This window comes from Phlebotomus papatasi, chromosome 1, assembly GCF_024763615.1.
Source record: "Phlebotomus papatasi isolate M1 chromosome 1, Ppap_2.1, whole genome shotgun sequence".
NCBI lineage: Eukaryota > Metazoa > Arthropoda > Insecta > Diptera > Psychodidae > Phlebotomus > Phlebotomus papatasi.
The window spans coordinates 83,032,189-83,054,945 of NC_077222.1; the positions used below are offsets into that span (position 1 = coordinate 83,032,189).

The following is a 22,757-nucleotide window of genomic DNA, read 5'->3' on the forward strand; positions in this document are numbered from 1 at the left end:
TCTTTACAAGGTTCCAAGCAACACTCTTTCAGAAGAAAGAATAAAAAAAAACAATTTGTATTTAAAATATTACATTTCAAACTTGAGACTATGACGCTTGCATGCAACTATGCCGAAATTTGGCACACTTACCCTATCCCTTCGTTCATCTGTCTATTTGACTAACCATTGACCTATCCGTCTGTTCGTTTATCTATTTCATCCTTCCATTGATCTATATATCCGGCCGCCCAGATGTCCATGACTATTGATAAAAGTCACGGTTGTGACAATGTGGAAAGAGGATGATGGCCAATTTTCACAAATTCGATGGGATGTCGAATTTTCCGTCCGCCATTTTGAGCAAAAATATTGCATGACCTTCCGCAAAGTAAGAAAACAGTAACAAAATGTATTTTCATCTCTTTCAGACTATTTTTTCCAAGTAATTGAAGTACTAAAGTAACTAAAAATCCATTCCCGACAGCAATTCGAAAAACAATTGCCAAGAAATAAATCATCAAAAATCATTTAATTTACGTATGATGTGTAATATATTTGAGTTTTAGAAAAGTTTCTTTTGCTTTTTTATGCGTTTCTAATTTTAATATAAAATTCTGTTTTATTTTTGACTGCTATTTATCACAATTAAAAATTCTATATATGGTACACGTACATTTTTTGACTGAAAAGTAATCGTCAGAATATCCTCGAAATTCTGGATACGTCAATATTAATTAGATTTAGTTATTAGTACCAATGACATCAATACGTCATAATGCAATTTTATTGCACAAGTTCTACAGAGAGAGAGTGTAATTGTATCCCTCTGGAAATATGTACTATTTTTATATTAGATATATTTAGAAATAAATATTAGGACATGTGAATATTTTTGAACTTGTAATAAATTCTTTGGACATAGAATTATGATTTCCGAGCGGGGAAATCAGAATTTGGAAATAAAGAAGATGTCTTTCTTCTTTCGATGTCCACTTTATTCTCTATTCTTCCTATTGATACATGATAATTTATATGATTGCTCTCCCTTCGATCTTCTTTGTCTTTTATCAGATATCTATTTTTAGAATTTTATGATCTTATGCCGATTTTAATTTCGCAAGATGAACATTCCTATTCAAGGTAATATAAACATTGTGATTTTTTGTGAATTAAACATCAAAGAGTGATCCATATAAGTCGAAACTTTGAAAGATCAATATTCGCAGAAAATTAATATAAACATTTCCACATTCTTATGTCGATTCAAAAATGAGGACGCTTAATATATAATTTATTTTTTAATTGATATTTCTTAACAGCTACAGATGGCAAAAGGAAAAATCAACAAGGAAGTACTCTCGAATGTAAAGTCTTGTAGTTTCTTAGTGGTTTTCTTTATCTCTTTGACCAGCTGAAATAGTCAGAAAATCTAAAAATTCCAAAATAGACATAATTCCGAATTACCTCATCTTACCCTAGACATTATTAGCCTAATTCTGAGACCAAGATCTAGATCAAAATTTCAGGCTGTCAAATATTTCCAAGATCAAGATTTTATAATCAGACGCGATGTCTTTGTGGAACTTTGCGAGCCAAGATTTCAAGATCTTTCATAATTAACGAGACGTCACATCTGCAAAACGTCTCAATTTCCCTGCAGAAATAAGGGAAGAGCTCCCCGGATCGAAATGTTAAGAGACATATTCGAAATTTAATTAAAAATATAAGCCTCAAAATGCTATTTGGTATTTTTGTTTATGCTAATTGATATATTAGTGATCCATTTAACTGTGTGCAATTGAATTTTAAATTTTTACTGTAAATTAATAACAAATAGGTTTAATTGCAACTATGTACTCTGTACCTCGGATCGTCACAAATTTAATAAGGTGTCTCACAGAAAATTGGTTTTATAAATTAAATCTGATCTAATGCACTGCATTCTTGTGAGAGTTAAATAGTAAAAAGTAACTAATAATATTTAAAAATTGATTTGAATTGGTGCAACAATATGGTAATAACCTAACGATCGGAGGAACACTGCCGATCGCTGGTGCTCTTCCCTTATATTAAATATATTAAGGGGTAATAAAATCATTAATACAGAAAGCATAAATAAAAAATTTTGACATGTGATAAATCTGAAAATTTATAGGTACTCTCAGAACGTTGTACTTCGATATACACATCTTAGAATAAATATGTACAGGACACATACTGCTACCCTCTGATGCTACTATCCTTTTTGAATCCTCTCTTGCAAAACTATTCCTTAGAGCGAATTCTATATGAAACTGTCTATATGAAATTGTTAGTCTCTTGATAATTCCAAGCACCTCCAAGAGCTCCTCCTAAATATTTCAATAAAACAAGAAATTTCATGTCTTGAAATCTTGAAATATTGGTTCCAAAATTGTAAATCTTGAAATCCACACGGTTTCTGCCTCGGATTTTAAGATATCTAAACATTTGATAGATTTGACATCTTGATCTTTTGGTTTCAAAATACCAAAATCTTTATTTTTTTTTATCTTAGCCTCAGAATTGAGGTTATTGTGTAGAATTTTCAACTCAAAAATATCTTTTATGACCGATCTAAGATCTTCTATGAAACGCCTTTCTTATTTGCCCAGTACTTTTTCCAGCATTATTAACGTAATTGATTCATTTTTTCGTTAGTGAAAAGATAGTTTTATCCGTGTTGTCGCAAACAGCAATTTCAAGCGTCATTTGTCTATAAACAAGAATATGAATTACAACCTATAGTGCTCAGAAGTGATACCATTATGAGTAATGTTTTGTTTGCTTGCTGATTTAGGTGATTGCTGTTTAATAGACTCAATGTAATTTAGGTGAGATTCTTAACAGTCTCACCCACTATTTATGTACTTCGTGTACTCCTATTTAGAATAAGCTCGGTATCTGTTCTAACGGATCAAACGATGTTTATAATAATAATGTTGGCTTAACATTCCATTATACAGGAACTTAAGTCTTCCCACAAGTTGTACTTTTACACATGAGAAATGGGATTGTCAGTTGTGAGTCCCTTGCACTGTGAAATCATTTAAAGCTCACTGAATGCCATTGTAACACCTTTAATCCTCTAAGGACGAGACACTCAAAAATTGAGGTCCAGAAAAAAACATTATTTCTGACTATTTTAGATGGCCTAGATAACTTTAAATAGACCTAGATAAGAAAGTTGGGTTCCTGGTAACACAATCGTATTTAAAAGGTTAATGCCAAAAAAAGTTTCTAATGGCCTAAAGAGAATTCGAACCTAATGCACTTGTATCATAGAGCAAGTACTCTACCACTTGACCCATTGAATTTAATTCTTTAAGTTCACTTACCTTTAGTTTTCTATATGGTATATGTTATATGCTGAAAATGCCTAGATGTGCAGATATATATAAAAAAGCACAAACGATAAACCTTAATGAGTAGCCAGTTTTGCGGAAAACCCGGACTTGTCAAAAAAAAACAGTCGTATCGCTCATGAGTGATTTGAGAGTGTCTGCGAGGGGTTGAAAGGTTCTACCCTTCCCCCAGAATTGTAGTAACATTTAGTAATAATATAGCAAACCAAATGTTAAGTATATTAACTAACCCCAAATAATTAATTTTATTGATAATATGAAACCAATGAACATATTCCAATTTATCGTTTAATTAGTACTTACAATTTCAGTGGACATTTTGTGTGTGTTAAATTCAAATTTAACTTGATTGCAACATTTTTGCATTTTCAATAAAATTTAAATTAAATTCACAACAAAATTTTAATGAAAATACGAACTAAAAGTAACAAAACTTGAGATTTAATTAGCGAAATGGATTGTAAACTCTCACTATTTATTAACAAAAACATTTCTATGCTATGTGAAAATAATGGTGAAATGTATCTATTCTCAAGCGTTTTGGAATCCATAGTATTCATCGGATTAAAATTTGCTCCACCATTTCACACGATTTAATCTGCATTATACATGAAAATGCATCTTGTGGTGTTGTGGAAAACCATGAAAATGGAATGAAATGACGGAAACTTAATTCAATATGACTATGTGCGAATTATTTCCACAACATTGGATGTTTTCTCACCTTATTGTGACCCCCACAGGAAATATTTATGTAACATTGCTGATAAAAGAGCCGACGATACCAGAGAGAAAGAATATTATTTGAAAATATCGATATAAATAAACTTTTGTTCATTGTTCTTGGTTATTTGAATAATTTTTGTGTGGGAAAACCATCAAATGTTGCAAATAAAATTGAGATGATGAAAAAACAATTCCCGAATTGATTTCGGTACGCCGCACAATAAAATATATTCTTTTATTAAATAAAATTCCTTTGATAAGTTTTCTATTATTCCCTTTTTATTTTTCCATATCATACAAAGAAATTCAATAATATGTTTTTCATTGGGTATCATTTTTTTTAATAAATTAACTGTCTTTCAATTATTTTGTGTGATAAGTCCCTATCACACCTTTTTTAAAGTATTTTATTCAACGTATCATATCGACTACATCATGTACATAAATATGACGGATAAATCGTCATTATAGTGTTTCGTGTTTATTTGCGTTCTAAATGATTTCATTTTATCTTTTGTCAAATGCTTTTAACAATTTATCTAATATTATTAATATTACTTCCTTATCTTTCATTTCATTTGTTAATTTTTTTGTCTGAGGCACAGCGAGATATGAGTTACGCACTGGACCTTATTATTCATCATGCTTATTTGTTGTTCACTTATAGAGAAGGATAATATCGACATATTTTATTTGACTCTTCTCCCACTTGTGTTTTGCTTTTATTTTCAGGAGGAGTGATCTTAAAATGTCCTATTTTATAAATTACATTAAAGTCTCTAGAGAATTTTTTTCAGGATGGATGATTAAATAGGAAATTAGATGAAGAAGTTTTCATAGTGTTTCTTCACTGTATTCACACTTAAATATATCGCACCTTAGTTGCTAGATAGACAATAAGAAGTGGCCACATGATTCTCGATGCAATTTCCAGTGGAACTCCTGATCCGTGATAAAGCTCAGCTAAGCTTTCTGCTGTTGCAGCAAGGAAAAAAAACATGCAACATTGTGAGAAAGAACACATTCATGAAAAGTAAGAGGTGTGGGGAATGAGAGTGAATTACGAGACAAGAGGACAATAATTGTACTACAAAATAATCTCTTTTTGTCATTAGGATAATACTTATTATGTTCTTATTTGTATTTATTCTTAATTGCGCTCTCTTTTGAATTCTAATATAAATCCTGCTTAAGGTAAAGTGCCCTGTAGTCGTCCGGTTCTTCAACTCGCCAGTGAGGTTAAGATATATTGAGATATTCTTTAATATTTAAGGGGGTCACGAGGAATCCCGAATAGATCGAAATCGAGAACGGGTCAAAACCCGTAAAAACTAATATCCCGAACGGGCTAAAATCCCGAGTAGTCAAATACTGAATGGGCCAAAGTCCCGAAGAGCTAAAAGCCTAAAAACTCAAGTCTCAAACGTCAAGATCCCGCTAAAACCCTAAATGTAAAAATCCTGAAAATGATGAAATTAAGGTAAAGTGCTCTTCAGTCGACCGGTTCCTCGACTCGACCGGTGGTCAATATTTGAATGTTTTAATGGTGAATTTCTATAAAATTGTCACTGATTCGTATTTATTTATGGAATAATTGACCTATTAATGTTAGATCATACGGCAAATATCAGTGTAAATATAAATAAATTAAATAAATAACTCTACCGGTCGAATTGAGGAACCGGTCGACTTGAGGGCACTTTACCTTATACGGAGGATAGGTAACAGGGTAAGTGTGCCAAATTCCGGCCAGCTTGTAATTTCGGCCACCTTTTTTGTTCCTCGAATTTCCATGAATTTTTACTTTTTACATACTCCAGAGATTATACAATGCAAAAGAATAACAAAAATGTAGCTTCAACAAACGAGATGACGTAAAAAAGGCATTAGAAGAATTCCTGAAGGGCAAGAAACTATGAGAATGAAGGTGGTCGAAATAGGGCACCAATGCTATGTCTACATTTTTATTCATTATAAAATGTATTAAGAATGATTTTGGAGTAAATAAAGACGATAAACTGTCTACAAGGTTCTAAGCAACACTCCTTGAAAAGAAGTAATAAAAAAAATCAATTTCTATTAAAGATATTACATTTCAAACTTGTGACTTTGGCGCTTGCATGCAACTATGCCGAAATTTAGCACACTTACCCTATGTGATATAATTTCTCAAAACACAAATAGTTTCCCTTTGCGCCCAACACCCTGGATACAATCGTGGAAATATCTATGACACTTAAATTTTCTAGATATTGGCTTTTTGGGGTTTCGGATTTTCGAGATTTTGGCCCATTCAAGATTTTACCTTGCGAAATTTCGGCGTTCGGGTTTTTGGCCTTTTCGGGATTTTGCCTTTTTCGGGATTTTGGCCTTTTCGGGATTTTGGCTTTCAAGATTTTAACTTTTAGAATTTTAACCAGAACCCGTAGATAGTATGAGAGTAGAATTATGAATATTGCTATCTCTGTATCTTATTTTCCTATCTTGCAAACCATCTTTAAAAAAAGAATCTTGGAACTTACAGAAAAATGCTCCTGGTCTGTTTACAAAGGAATTAATCACTGCACGAGGGTCTTTTTTTATATTTTAATATACGCACTAGTACATCTACTTCAATCGCCAGGTGGAAAATTTAATATAGATTCATAACAAAATGGTGCTAATTAACCAACAATTTTATTATTGTCCTGTTTATTTCTAAATACCGCTGAGCAAACATTCTGTAGGGCAAAATTTTAAATTCCGGACAACGTGAATTTTTGGATAAACCAATTATTATTATTATTGTTAATCGTATCGAAATACTTTATTTGGTATTACAATGTAATCATTACAAGGTACCTCGTGACATCATTACAAGGAACGCCTTCCCCGTAGTGAATGCTTCTTCTATGTTCCTGAAGGTTTGTGGGCAGAGGCGGTGCATTTTTATCACAGTGAAAAATGTCTTTTTTCTCGACATTCAGTTGATTGCACCGGACGGGACTCGAACTCACAGCTGTGAGAATCGAGTCAGAGATCTCACCGCCCAAGAACCAGCGGTCTTGCGTATTGCGCCACTGAGATCCCCGGATAAATCAATTTAGAATTCAGATAACTCTCTTTACACCTGATAAAAAATCAATTAAATAACACATCTACGTCCTATCGCAATCCAACAAAAATCTAATCTAAAGCCGTCTTCAGACTGGAGTTTTAGTCTAGTTTCCAAAGACCTCAAAATCCTTAAAAACAAGCGATTAAATAGATTCTTCAGAATCTAATAGATCATTTGCCTTTAATAATCCAATCCTAAGTCAAAATTTTCCAAAAAGTCTTGATTGATAATAAAATTAAAAAAGTAAAACCATGTAGCTAAAGCCTTGGGTCTGAATCCCATACAACACTCATCAGTGCTCTTCTCTATGATCCCTCTTAAGTGGTAAACCTTTGACTAACACTTAAAACACTCTTGGGAGGAATTGGTGACGCTCTCGGAAAGACATCTTCAATGTCAATTGAAATACCAACGCTAATTTTCACTGAGAAAAAAAGAAGGTGCGATTAACATTTTTTCCTCAGCAATTTAACACTTTTTTGGTGTAAAAATATATCAACATTTTTTAATTTTAATTTTACACCTTATTAAGGGTTAAATTAACATGAAAAGGATACTTTTAACACATAATACACCTAAAAAGCATAATATTTACACCGATTTCGGATCAATACTGCAGGGTAAAATTAACATTTCCGGATTGTTATTTTAACTTTTTCGGATTTCTCTCAGTGTTACAGTTAAGAATGTTGGGAAGAAAGTATAGTTCTAAACCTTATTACATGACCGCTAAATTATTAAAATCCCAACTTTCAAATTATGGTTTATCCGGAATCCTGTGTTATCCGGAAATCAAAATTTTACCATGCCTTCCCAGCCAACACTAAGCATTCAAAAACCGTACTTTTTAGTTGTTGACTGTTAGCAATATTTTGCAGAGTTGCAGCATTGGTCTTTGCAGGACTTCTTATAACATTATACGATACACCAACAGTTCACAGAAATATTTTTGGTGCTTATTTCTCTGCATCACTATAATATTTGCTATATTTAGACTAGTTATTTTCCTCTTGAACGTTACTTGAATATAGAGATAAAGTGTGGTTGAAAATGTTGGGAGTTGAAGCATCAGGAGTGAAAAATAAATTCAATAAAAGTCATTTCCCACCCACTTTTTTCCACTCTGGGGCACAAAAAGGATACTTCCTGCTTACCATTGAGGACATGAACAGATGTCGTGAAGAATTGTGTTGGTCCAATTGAGCAAGTATAGTTGCCAGAATCGGATTTATTGAGTCTTGCCACTGATAGTGTTGAATTGGCTCCTTCGTCCATTAAATCTGTTCGTACACTGCAGAAAAAGAATAACAATCACGCCACTGTTTATTTATTTGAATCATTTGACCAGCAGGAACAGTTCTAAGCACATAGTGCATGATTTTCTTTCATATTTTTTTTTCCTTTCATCTATATACCATGTATGGTTCGTGATAAAGTGGGATTTACCACACAGAAAATACCACTTGTATGTGGTAATTGGACAAACGTTTTCAATCTCAATCATTTCGTGTTCAGCTTTCTCAATTTGTGTGATAGAAAGTGCTAAAGGGGCGGTAACAAGACGCCCATTGATCTAGATTAATACTACTTGATTGGGAAAGAGAGAACGTCCAAGCATCATATATGTTTGCGCCCAGCACAAAATTCAATTGTCCAAAAAATAATGTAATGACGGGCCCCTTGACGACAGCAAAAATGCAATAGGCTTTTTTCCCCTCTCCTCACTTTGCTAAGAGGAGAGAGAGATAAAAGGGAGAAGAGATCATTCTTCACTCTCGTTTTGGTACTCTATCAGTCCAGCGCGATAACCAAAGTGCACGGCAGAAAATCAGTCCTCAGGGCGATTTTAAAATAAATAAAATTATCAAAAACTATTTAAGTGTTTTGCTTGTGGAAGTGGTGACGGAAAAGGTGTGTGGAAGTGAAGAAAATAGTGGAAAAGCCACTGAGCTTCAGCAGGAGTGGAAAAGCCGCATAGACAAAGAAACCGGCGCCATAACGGGATCATCTGGAAGTTTCTGCGTGGTGGAGACAAAGAAAGAAATTGAATTTTTTTTTCGTCCTCCGTGCCAGATGGCTCAGGGCACATACTAATTCAATTTAATTGTCTAATTTAAGGTGAATATTGATATCTTCCCTTGAAAACAACTGCGAAAGTATTTGGATAATCGGGCTTTCTTTCTTTACAATTTAAGGTGAGAATTGTCCAGTCTACGGCTTTCCTTCCAAAGTATCCATTGGATCTTATCGGGTTATTTTCTGTATATTTTAAGGTAATTTCCACAAATTTTCCGACCATTTTTTTGGTCCTTCGAGCCGGATGGCTCAGGGCACATACTAATTCAATTTAATTGTCTAATTTAAGGTGAATATTGATATCTTCCCTTGAAAACAACTGCGAAAGTATTTGGATAATCGGGCTTTCTTTCTTTACAATTTAAGGTGAGAATTGTCCAGTCTACGGCTTTCCTTCCAAAGTATCCATTGGATCTTATCGGGTTATTTTCTGTATATTTTAAGGTAATTTCCACAAATTTTCCGACCATTTTTTTGGTCCTGCTCGTCGGGGAACTGGAAGTTTAGGTCACTTTTTGATCCTACTCGTCCGGAAAGAAGCCAGTTTGAGCATCTACCAGCATCATGCCTGCCAATAGAGCATCCAGAGCTGCCTATAAGGGTCAATTGACGTCCATAAAACGGATGATTGAGCAATTTGAAAGGGACCCTGCTAACCTTGAGCACCCATCAGCCAGAACCCGCCTGATCGCCCAACAAGACTTAGTTAATCGGATTGAAAGCCGGTTCATAGAAGTCCAACGGGAAATTCTCAGTTCTGCAACCACTGATGAACAGACGGAGGAGGAAGAGAGAGAGTTAATGACCTTCCAAAATGATTGCATGGTGGTCTACTCTAAAATCTCTAACCTATTGGCGTCTATAGGAGCCACAAGTGCAAATCCATCTGGAGCTCAGGCTAACGGGGAATCTTCAACTCTGGTTCAGCTTGTTAATCTTTTCAGAGAACAAGTAGAGGAACAGCGTCTTCAGAGGCAGGAATTTGTGCACTATATGGAATCACGCAATACTGTGGGAAATAATTCCGACATAAATGAGTCAATTGGCCATGTTGGAAATTCCACATTTGCTCTGCCATCTGCTTCAAAATTGGAGCCTATTAAAGTCCCTAAATTTTATGGGAGCTATGAGAAATGGAAAACTTTCCAGGATTTGTTCATTTCAATTGTGGACAAAAACGATCATCTTACTAATGCGCAAAAAATGCATTATTTGGTGACATCAGTGGAGGGTGCAGCCTTTAAGGAAGTTGAACATTTGAAGGTCTCCGATGCAAACTACCATGTAGCTTGGGAGCGACTCAAAAAACGCTATGATGATAAAGTGGCTATAGTCAAGACGTTGATGGATAAGTTTTTGGAGCAACCCACAATTTCTCGTCAAAATGTGAACGAGATTCGGGAACTTCAAACCAACTCGTCTGCTATCATCAATGCATTGGACAGTCTTCAAGTCAATGAACGCGATCCATGGCTCATACACTGTGTCTTGAAGAAGTTGGATAAGGATTCAAGATGGTTGTGGGCCCAAGAGGATAAAGACGTGACTGCATCTTGGCAGGATTTTGACAATTTTCTGTCCAAGATATGCCGAGCTATGGAACATTCAGCTGCAGATCCTGTTCCTGAAGATACCTCATCAAGTTCTTCAGCTCAGAATAAGAAGAAGCCAGCTCAGGCAGCGAAGAAGGCGTCATCCAATGCAGCGGTCGTGAGTAAAGCTAAAATTTGTCCTTGTTGTCAGGAGTCTCCCCACAAATTGTTCAAGTGCAAAAAATTCTTAAGTAGCAACCTCGAAGATAGACTAAAGATTGCAAGAGATTTAAAGATTTGTTTTAAATGTCTCTCAGAATATCATTTTTTAGGAGATTGTCAATACTTTAACTGTAAAACTTGCAAAAAGCCTCACAATTCACTGCTCCATGGAGCATTTGCTGCATCTGATAATTCATCAGTGCAATCGGGTTCCTCCCACTGCATTTCAAGTCAGAATCGCAATTCCACTGTCACTCCCTTCCCCGGCCAAAGTGCCACTGATTCAATGAATCTCCAAGGGGATGATACTTCTCTCACTACTCTCACATGCTCAGATTCCACGGGGGGAGTACAAGCTCAAGTACTTTTTGCCACCGCAGTAATAACTGTTCTGAGCTTTGATGATAAGAAATATCCGTGTCGAATAATTCTCGATCCTGCGTCACAAGTTAACGTAATCAGTGCGAACTTATGCCAACTCCTAAAGCTTCCCTGCAAGGTGTCAAGATTTGTAATCGATGGGGTAAACCAAAACACTCAATATTGCAAACAAGAAGCACAAGTCAGGTTGGAGTACGAGATCAATAATATTAAAATGTCACAGTCTCTTGATTGTCTGGTAATGCCGAAGGTGACAAAGGATCATCCTAACTGGCAAATTGATACCAAAAATATTAAGATTCCCGATCATTTAAAATTGGCAGATCCCGGTTGGAATAAATGTCAGCGAGTTGATCTTTTAATAGGGGGAGCAAACGCATGGGATTATTTCGGTGTAGAGAGGCATCATTTGGGCGAGGGACTGCCACACCTACAAAGTAGTGTGTTCGGATGGCTAGTTGTGGGTCCATGTTTCAAGGTCCCACCTCCACAACCGGTGTCGTGTAATATTACGACTTTGGCGTCTCTTGATAAGACAGTAAGGAAATTCTGGGAGATTGAGGATATTCCTAAGGGGAATATTCGGTCTTTTGAAAATGATGAGGCTGAAAAGTCGTTTGTTAAAAATGTAACAAGAACGCGTGAAGGTAGATACGAAGTTAGTCTCCCTTTGAATGAAAATGCACAGGTCTTGAAGCCAAATCGGTCACAGGCGGTGCGTCAGCTTCAGCAGTTGGAACGAAGACTTTCTAAAAACGTAATTCTAAAGGAGTCTTACTTAGAGGTTTTTCGAGATTACTTGAAGCTGGGGTTTATTGAACGCGTTCCCCCAAATGAAGTTTTTGAGATAGGCATTTTAAAATATTATATGCCTCATCACTGTGTGGTAAGGGAAAGCGCTGCGTCTACAAAGATTAGACCAGTGTTTAACGCCAGTTGTACCACGTTTTCCGGTGTTAGTCTAAACGACTGTATGTATCAGGGTCCCGTTGTTCAGCCATTGCTGATTTCAATCTTATGGCGTTTTCGTATGCACAAGTACGCAATGACATGCGATATTGTAAAAATGTTTTTACAAATTTCCATGCATCCATCCCACCGAAATCTTCAACGTTTTGTTCTCAGACTTGAAGACGAAATCGAAGATTTTCGTTTCACAACAGTTTGCTTTGGGGTCGCTGCGTCTCCGTTCTTGGCCACGAGGGTCTTAATGAAGTTGGCTGATGATGAAAGGAATAAATTTCCAAGGGCTGCAAGGGTTATTCGAGAGAATACATACGTCGATGACTGTCTCACATCAGCAAAAACGGCTGGTGAACTTTTTGAGCTCAAAAGAGAGCTCCAAGGTATTTTCAAAATGGCTGGGATGGAATTATCAAAATTTCAGTCCAATTGTGTTGAGGTTTTGAGTTCTGAAGTTGAGGAAAATCCTCTGGCAGAAGTTCCAATAGACAGTCAAACGAAAGCTTTGGGAATTGTATGGAAGCCGGGACAAGATGTTTTTCAATTCAAAATTTCTGAACTGGAACTTAATTTATCTCCTACAAAGCACTCAATTCTTTCCACGATTGCTAAAATTTATGATCCGTGCGGTTTCATTGGTCCGGTTATCACGAGAGCAAAATTGATCTTCCAAGATACTTGGACAAGGGAACTGAATTGGCATGATGATATACCACGTGATCTAAGGGAAGAATGGGAAAAATTCTTGGAAGATATTCCTAATATTGAGGAGTTACATATTCCACGTTGGATTTCAGAATTTGAAGATGTAAAAGAGAGGGAACTCCATGCGTTTTCAGACGCTAGTTCAGTAGCGTACGGTGCAGTGATTTATATGGTTTCTATCAACCATTCTGGGGATAGATTTGCTAGGATGATAGCGTCAAAGTCACGCGTGAATCCTGTTGATAGGAAGTCAGATGGGTCGCGTAAGCTCACAATACCGAAAGCGGAGCTTTGTGGAGCTGTTTTGGCGGTTGAACTTATAACGGCGGTGTCCGAGTCTCTGGAAGTTTCAGATTGTTACTTCTGGACAGATGCATCCGTAGTTTTATATCAGATTCATCAGCCAAAAGCGAAACAGGAGATTTTCGTCAGAAACCGAATCAGGATAATTCTTTCGAGGTCTCAGACTTCCCAGTGGCGATATGTTTCCACGACCGAAAACCCGGCAGATCTTATATCCAGAGGCTCAAGCGCGAAGAACTTGATAAACTCGGAGTTATGGTGGAACGGACCACCATGGTTAGTTTTGAACAAGGTCAATTGGCCTGTCGAATTTTCCCCCTCAACTTTTGCTGTTAAGTCAGCCATGGTAGAGTCTAATGTGAAAACTATTGATGCTGACGTACTGCTTGTAGGTGTCCCACAATTCCGCCCAATTTATTATCACTTGGTTTCCAGGATTGGAACCTTTTCTAAAATGGTTAGAACCATTGCTTGGGTTCTCAGGGCAGTTTCCCTTTTTAACACCCAAAAGAGAGTTACTCGTTCAACAGCATCTTTGCGAATGGCACCCCTGTCTGTTGAAGAGTTGCAAAAGTCAGAGTTGAATATCATTATGTGGACTCAACGTGAGGAAATGCCCGAGGTGATCTCTGCAATCGAATCCGACATTCTCGATACATCCAATAAATTCAAGAGTATTCGCAAATTGCGTCCCTTTATTGATAAAGATGGGGTCTTGAGGGTTGGTGGGAGGTTGGGTTTTGCAGATGAGACTTATGATGTGAAACATCCGAAAATTTTACCCAAGGGAAAAGTTGCCCAGTTGATTGCAATAAGGGAGCATGGGTTGTTGCTACATGCGGGTCCGCAATTGACACTTTCCTCTTTGCGACTTAAATATTGGCCAATTCGTGGCAGGGACCTTGTGCGTAAGGTTTCTCGTGATTGCATTACGTGTAGGAAGGTTAGACCTCCTCCTTCTGAGCAATTGATGGGTGAATTACCGGCCTGCAGGGTTAGTCATGTAAGGCCATTTGCGGGTACTGGGGTGGATCTCACGGGTCACATCATGTTGAAAAGGTTGCCTAAGGGAAGTTCGTTGATAAAAGCATACGTTGTGATATTCGTTTGTATGAGCGTTAAAGCAGTTCATCTAGAACTCGTCACTTCACTTTCTACGGAATCGTTTCTCGCGGCTCTAAGAAGATTTGTTTCGCGAAGGGGAATCCCAAATGATATGTATAGCGATAATGGGACGAATTTTATTGGGGCCGAGAAAGAGATCAGAGATTTATTTCACCAACACTCGTCTCAAGAGAAAATTTCAGATTTTGCGTCTGGTTTATCGATTCGTTGGCATTTTAATGCTCCAGCCGCCCCAAGTCATGGGGGTCTATGGGAATCTGCGGTGCGGTCATTTAAGCACCATCTTCGACGTTCTGTTGGGGAAACCCTCTTAACGTACGAGGAAATTTTAACAATTATAACGCAGATCGAAGCTATTTTGAATAGCCGTCCATTGATAAGCTTGACTGAGGAGAGTGAAGATCCTTCTGTTTTGACTCCTGGTCACTTCCTAATTGGATTGCCCCCGATTCAAATGCCTGACCCTTCCTTTGAGCATTTGTCAATCAATAAACTAAATAGGTGGCAATTATGTCAAAGAATTCAACAAAGTTTCGCAAATCGATGGAATAAAGAGTATTTAACCACTTTGCAAGCGCGTACTAAATGGGATAAAAGGCATAAGAATTTTAAAGTCGGTGATGTGGTTTTGCTAATGGAAAATGATGTTTCCACTACACACTGGCCTGTGGGAGTAGTTAGGGAGGTACACCCTGGAGTGGACGGTTTGGTGAGGGTTGTGACGGTGAAGACTACGCGGGGAGAGTATAAAAGACCCATCCTTAAAATAGTAAAGTTAATTCCAGAAGATGTTGAATAAAAATTACTTTTTGCAAGTTCCTTTTTATTTTCAATTTGCATTATTTGTCAATTACAATCAAAAATTTCCTTCAATTTTCTCAATTAAAATTTGAAAGTAGTTGAATTATTTAAGCTAACATTGAATTAAAGGAGGTTGCAAGATTTATAAAGTCGCCCTGAGAGGGGGAGTATGTTTGCGCCCAGCACAAAATTCAATTGTCCAAAAAATAATGTAATGACGGGCCCCTTGACGACAGCAAAAATGCAATAGGCTTTTTTCCCCTCTCCTCACTTTGCTAAGAGGAGAGAGAGATAAAAGGGAGAAGAGATCATTCTTCACTCTCGTTTTGGTACTCTATCAGTCCAGCGCGATAACCAAAGTGCACGGCAGAAAATCAGTCCTCAGGGCGATTTTAAAATAAATAAAATTATCAAAAACTATTTAAGTGTTTTGCTTGTGGAAGTGGTGACGGAAAAGGTGTGTGGAAGTGAAGAAAATAGTGGAAAAGCCACTGAGCTTCAGCAGGAGTGGAAAAGCCGCATAGACAAAGAAACCGGCGCCATAACGGGATCATCTGGAAGTTTCTGCGTGGTGGAGACAAAGAAAGAAATTGAATTTTTTTTTCGTCCTCCGTGCCAGATGGCTCAGGGCACATACTAATTCAATTTAATTGTCTAATTTAAGGTGAATATTGATATCTTCCCTTGAAAACAACTGCGAAAGTATTTGGATAATCGGGCTTTCTTTCTTTACAATTTAAGGTGAGAATTGTCCAGTCTACGGCTTTCCTTCCAAAGTATCCATTGGATCTTATCGGGTTATTTTCTGTATATTTTAAGGTAATTTCCACAAATTTTCCGACCAATATATATTAAAAAGTCTGTTTTAACGCACCTGATTCCACCACGATTTGTATCATAATTCAACAATGAATCCCCATGAAGCCAATGCACTATTGACGTTGTCATCTTTACGTGGCGTACAATGCAAATGAGATCCAGAGTCGAGTCCACTTCGTAGTATTTCTCGTAGAGCGGTGAGCCCTGTTCGTCCACAATAACCACTTCCGGCTCTATGAAAATGCACAAGACGTAGAGAGACTTGAATAATGATGTTGATGAACAAATGTAATTGGAAGTCATTCATAAAAGTCGAGGATAACAAAAGCTCCCGTCTATACGGTCAGATATTGGCAATTATAAGAGAAAATATTACCCATGTTATGTATCATTTTTAAGCGGAACTTGGTTAACGGTCATAAGCTCTTTAATTCTATAGTTTTGCTACTATGTAGGTTAAAATTTGAATAAAAACTGATAGAACAGGAGGATTTCAGTGAAAAACTATTATAACACATGTGGGCTTATGATGCCCATTTATTGGACATGATATATTAAAAGTACGGTGGTTAATTTTCAACACAAAATTGTAACTTGCAACTGTGCTAGGAAACTTAAGCGCTATAAATCTCTCAACAAAGTAATTTTCTCGTGGAAAAGTGTACAGAATAAACTTGAATAACGATAAAGCTATACATATAACTACATATCTTATATTCTTGTTCAATTTCCATTTGCCAATCCACTTTTGTTCTTTCACATTATCTCGATTTAATGCACTTTATGAAATACCTTAACCGACAAGAACTGACAAGAAAGACAGCTACACGATGACGCTGAAAGGAATTCCAATAAACAAATTCAAATAAGATGCATTTTTTTGCTTTTATATATTAACATTGTTTAAATTTTTCTCTTTTCTAAAGTATAATTTCAAAATGAAATAAAGTCGAAAAACACTGCTTTAATGACTTCAGTGCTTTAATGAAAGAATTCTGTCTCAATTTTTTACTTGTCATATAATTTAATAAAAATTTCATTCATATTCCAATTTCCATAAACTATCATTTAGAAAATAGAAAATGATAAAACATGACAGCTTTACGGGGTGCTAGACCTTGTATCTTAAACACTACACGTAAACGTAGTTTCGTATTAATTATGATATTATATATTAATAAAGATTGGCACACTGTACAAATGAGCAGTGAAAGTTAAACTTGATCAGCAAAATATCAAATTCGAGGAGTACTCACTTTAAAACTTTAAAACTGTAAAACTTTCTTGCAAGTTTCTATGAAAATAACAAGGTTTTCATTTTATCTGCAACCATATTAGATGTTATAATTATATCATTTTTTGCAAAGATCTTAATGAATAATTATTTTAATACCCAAATTTTGGTTTTTATTGCTCATTCGTTTTTGCCATAAAGTTCTTCCGCAATCCAACTCATAGAGAAAAGCAATCTGCTCGCATGCTTGAATATTCCTCAAAATACTAGTTCAAAATAGATTTTAGCATTTAACCTAAATTGAACAAAATATATCCCAAAGTCTTTAAGAGTGCAAATGAATTTAATTTGAAAAGCACTTATCGGTTCTTAAAAGGTTCATAGGGGGAAGTACGGCATCTTTGGATAGGGGCATCTTTGAAATTGTGCTTTTTTTCTCTTATTTTTAAACGAAACTGGACTTTATCATGATATAATTTAGCTCTACAAACCAATTATATTGCTAAAATACAGCATGACAAGGATAAATTCTATTTAAAAATAGGAGAAAAAGCCCAATTTCAAAGCTTCCCCAGTTCAAAAGTACCCCACTTTAGATAGTCACGAAAAATTATTTTCTCCATACGTGATCCATTCGTCCTAAAAGGGTTAAACCAATAGAGGATCAATTTCTTTACCAATTTGATCAAAATTAGATCTAATTGAAATATCATGATCTTTTTTTTTATAAATCGTGAAAGTATGGGTAACACATTCATTTTACCTAAATATTGCTTTTTCTTTGTCTGTGTACCTTTGGAAAAGGAAAATTCGAAGTGTAAAATAAGGGTGGGATGCTTTGCTAATGTTTTCATTTAAGTAATTAAAAATTGATAAAGTATAATTCTGAAAAATCCGGGAACTTTTAATGTTTAATATATAATTTTCTCGTCTAAAATATTAGTAAGGTAAAGTGCCCTCGAGTCGACCGGTGGTCAATATTTGAATGTTTTAATGGGGGATTTCTATAAAATTGTCACTGATTCGTATTTATTTATGGAATAAATGGCCTATTAATGTTAGATCATACGCCAAATATTAGTGAAAATATAAGTAAATTAAATAAATAACTCTACCGGTCGAATTGAGGAACCGGTCGACTTGAGGGCACTTTACCTTGAGTTCCTTATTTTGAATTTATCTATCTTACATAACCCTAATCTGAAAAAAAAGTTTTGTTAAGTGTACAAATGAATCTCGTTAAAATTTTGCCAAAAGGATATTGCTTAGCAATTTGACAAAGCTTTTTCTTACTTTAGGGTAAATTAAGCTAATTCAAAACCTGCTCCAAATGGAAATTTTTCGCTACTCCAAATCGAAACGTCATTCTTCTCATGGTAAATACAGTGCTAAATTATTATATTTATATATTTTCTATACCACAATTTCATTATATAGTTAATTTTGCTCCAAATAAAGCGAAAATCCATTCATATTCACAAATTTTAATTTGTTAATTACTCAGAAAAATGAAAAGTGTACCTTTTTACCATTGAATTTTTCATAGATCGACCATGTTTTCCAATGAAAAATACAATAAAGTGACTGTTATTTATTCGTTTTGTTTAACATTTATGTCATATTTCTGGCTAATTTTAGTCAAATTAAATGCTAATCTTTATTGTTAACGGTAGGGGAAGTGGGGCACCTTTGAAACTGGGGCACCTTTGAAATTGGGATTTTTCACCTATTTTTAAATAAAATTGAGCCCTATCGTGATATAATTTAGATTCTCAATCTGTTTGTGCATCTAAGTTATATCACAATAAGGCTCAATTTTATTTAAAAATAAGTAAGAAATCCCGATTTCAAAGATGCCAAAGGTGTCCCACTTCCCCCTACGTGAAGTTTCACCGATTTCACGAAACTTCTCAATATTCTGTATCGAATAACATCCTTTTGACAAACTTTTCTTGTTAATTTGACAAAACTTTTTTCAGAATAGGTTTTTTGAAAAATTTTGAACCAACTTTTTATATTTAGAGTCAAAAATATAAGATATTAGAGGGATGTGGGGCACCTTTGAATGTGGAGCAGCTTTGAAATTGGAATTTTTCACCAATTTTTAAATAAAATTTAGCCCTTTCATGATATATTTTAGCTGCACAAACAGATTGAGAAGCTAAATTTCATTATGATATGACTCAGTTACATTTAAACATAGGAGTAAAATACCAATTTCAAAGCTGCCCGACATTAAAAATTGCCCCACTTTCCCCTATGCCATCAATTCTTGCAAATATCCTTTGAAAATAATACTTCTGTTTATAAAATGTTGTCAAAATGCTTATACCACAGTGAATGATAAAAACGATTTTATATAGTGTTGCATACAACTATAAAGCAATAGCAATAAAAAATACAAAGATGTGAAAAATGCTTTGAGAAATGCTAAAAAAAAAAAAAATAGCGATGCTAATCCTATTCTTGACGTGTTGAACAATTGAACAGTCTTAGGAAGAGCTTAGCTTAGGGATTCAAGTCACATACCGCTAACATAGAAGTAGATTTGAAAGACTCGCGGTGGGTGAGTCGAAATTTGGCACTCATAGATTCCTTCATCCCTCCGATCAGCCATCACGATCCGCAGGCGCCAGTTGTTGGGATACTCAAAGTCGACACTGTATCGCGAATCTGCACTATAGGTATGGTGTCCAACGGTGAGTAACTGCAGTTCATCAGTCTCTGGATTTCGACGAACCCACGATACCTGCAACGACGAGAAACTCTCAGGAGAAATGAGGTGGTCGAGAAAAGTTTCACCAATGGAGCAATCCCTGACTTTGATGAATTTACATCACAATGGGTGAGAAAATGAGTTCTGAGGGTAACACCGGGGAGGATTAGAGGCATCAAATTCTAAAGTTGCCTTTCTTTCTCATCATCCATCCCACCCACGGTGGTGGCAGAAAGTTGCAAAGGTTGGTGAAGAAAAAAAATATGCAAGAATCATGTTGTGAAGCTTTGCTAGTAAATCCCTTCTCTTGGATTTTTCTTGATCCCCTAGCGAGGCAAATTATATAACATTTACTGACACTTTTCTCTCTCTCTTTTTTCCAACCATTCCTCTTTCGCAGTGCCCAACTACAAAATTTCACGTTTGACAATAAAACAAAGAAATTTAATTCTTGATGCTGCTCGTGATTCAAATGCATATTCTGTGCACGAGTTGCAAAAAAAATTACTCCGCGCTATACCCTAAAATATATATTTTCTATGTGAGGAGCTTTCGCAAAAAGAACTTCTGCATCGAGCATTCAAACGTTGCTTAAATCTTTTTCCTGTGAAAGAGTATCAAATATCAATTACAGAAAATAGTTAGAAATGCAATTTCACCTGTGATTTTATCATGAAAATGAAAAGCAAACACAAGACCACGAAAAGGTTTTTCAATAACACTTTCATGATTTTCAAACTTCAAATGAGCTAAAGCTAAAATAATGAATTTTCCGTTTAAATATTTATGTTCATAAACCGATGGTCATATTATACTGCTTTAATTGATTTTGTTTATATTTCACATTAAATTTGCTATAAAATATGCAACACAAACAATGTAATACGAAAACTCGAATTAGTTTTAAAATCCACAGAAAAGGATTTTAGATGAGATCTTTATCCGATTATTGAACAAAATATAGGGGGACTTGAGCACCTTTAAAATTGACGTCGCTTTGAAATTGGTTTTTTTCCTACTTTTAAATAAAACTGAATCTTTTCATGATATAATTTACCTCGACAAACCAATTATGAAGCTAAATTGCATTATGATAAGGCTCAATTCCATTTAAAAATAGAAGAAAAACCCCAATTTCAAAGCTGCTCCAATTCAAAGGTGCCCCACCGCCCCCTACCGCGATTATCATGTATAATTTGTTAATCCTTTTAACCCTCGAATTTTATACTATACAAATCTAAATTAATTATTACAGACCTAAGTTTTGATTGACTGATTTATTGTCATCTGTGTTTTTTATTGCACCCCGATACAGCCATCGCCGTCTTAGCGTCAATTCCAGCCTCCAGGATGAATTTATGGAAAGTCCCTTGAATTGATTGTATGTTTTACGACCGTGCATGGGCACGTAGGTCACATTACATTGGGAGATAGGAATGCTCATAGAGCGAAGTTATACGGGCGTCAGACTTAAGACTTAGTCACATGGATTAATTACTCTAATTTCTTATCAATTACGATTTTTTGGAAAAATTTAACTTAGGATTGCATTTATTAAAGATAAGTGACCTATAGATTCTCAAAAAGCAATAAAATTGCTCGCTATTCAGAGACCTTTTGAGACTATTGAGACCTTTGGGAACTGGGCTAAACCTCTTGACTGAAGACCGTCTTAAGAAAAATCTAGCCATAGAGGCTAATTGGATTTCTGCATAATAAGCAAAAGTTCATTAAATGGCGACATATTTTCAAACACTTGCTTATAGTTGCAGAATATAACCCTAAATATACGCCAACATCAGAGTTCCAAAATGTGAGGGGCATGTTAATGGTCCCAGGGTAAACTTATGGGAGGTCCCCCGAAGGTCTAAAGTCTCTATTTCTAACCAATTTGGCCCCAAATACCCGAACACATAGAAAAAGAGGATGTTCTTTTTATTACTCATTCAGCAAAATTAGAGCAATAAAAAATGACATAACGGTAATAACTGTTGATTTCGCCTAGTGCACACTAAAAATTTAGAACAAATTCTAGCCTGTAATGTTAATCACAGTCTAATTTTTAATAATTAACTATCTGTCGGAACTCTTTGAAAAAAAACGCGAAAAAAGGAAAACTTTAACACATCTATTCCTCAACTTATCATCGTGGCAGGATCCCCATACTATCCCTGAACATAAAGGATAGTTTATACATAAGATATTTAACAATAAAAAAAACATTCTCTGAAACCATTCCTTAATCCCTTTTTTCCCCAAATCTACGACTTTTTTCGGAACGGAGGGAGTATTTTTTAATTTTTAGATCGGTTTTTGAGGTTTTGCAAGTAATCATACACAAAAAACTCCTTAAACCATACCTAGTAACGATATCTTAAGGTCAAATGTTAAAAAGATTCCAGAGAGAATAATTCTCAACCAATTGAAGTAATTTTAGATTCTTTGGAAAGGTCTATAACTTATGAATTCTCTATAAATAATGTGAACCGATTCAAACCGATTAGAATCCAAGCAATATAAAAAAAACCTGTAAAGTTCTAACTATTAGTAAATATTTTCAACAGCGTTATGACCAGCGCACAATAACTTTTGTTTAGTAAACATGTTTTTGACATTTCGATGAGAGTGAGTGAAATCTAGATCTAATTATGTCGCTCATTCTCATGGGAAATTTTGAAAACATGTTTGTAAA

The 22,757-nt window shown here is 35.4% G+C and overlaps 1 protein-coding gene and 1 long non-coding RNA gene across 3 annotated transcripts in view; one reads left to right on the forward strand and one right to left on the reverse strand.

The window, feature by feature from the left end:
- Positions 1–4,350: 4,350 nt before the first annotated feature.
- Positions 4,351–22,757, reverse strand: part of LOC129810396 (uncharacterized) — a 39,153-nt gene continuing 20,746 nt past the window's right edge. The window contains exons 4-7 of one of the 2 annotated variants that reach the window (XM_055860845.1): positions 19,879–20,098; positions 16,171–16,348; positions 8,343–8,479; positions 4,351–5,063 (exon numbers count right to left, since the gene is read on the reverse strand). In XM_055860845.1, coding sequence (XP_055716820.1) covers positions 4,954–5,063; positions 8,343–8,479; positions 16,171–16,348; positions 19,879–20,098 — 645 coding nt within the window. In that variant the 3' untranslated portion in view covers positions 4,351–4,953. Of the gene's footprint in view, positions 5,067–8,342; positions 8,480–16,170; positions 16,349–19,878; positions 20,099–22,757 lie in introns of both variants that reach the window. The other variant, XM_055860844.1, reaches the window with a different exon arrangement.
- LOC129810413 (uncharacterized) lies at positions 9,375–9,756 on the forward strand. The gene is made up of 3 exons (XR_008752736.1): positions 9,375–9,461; positions 9,554–9,630; positions 9,709–9,756. It is a non-coding gene; the product is annotated as an uncharacterized LOC129810413 (long non-coding RNA).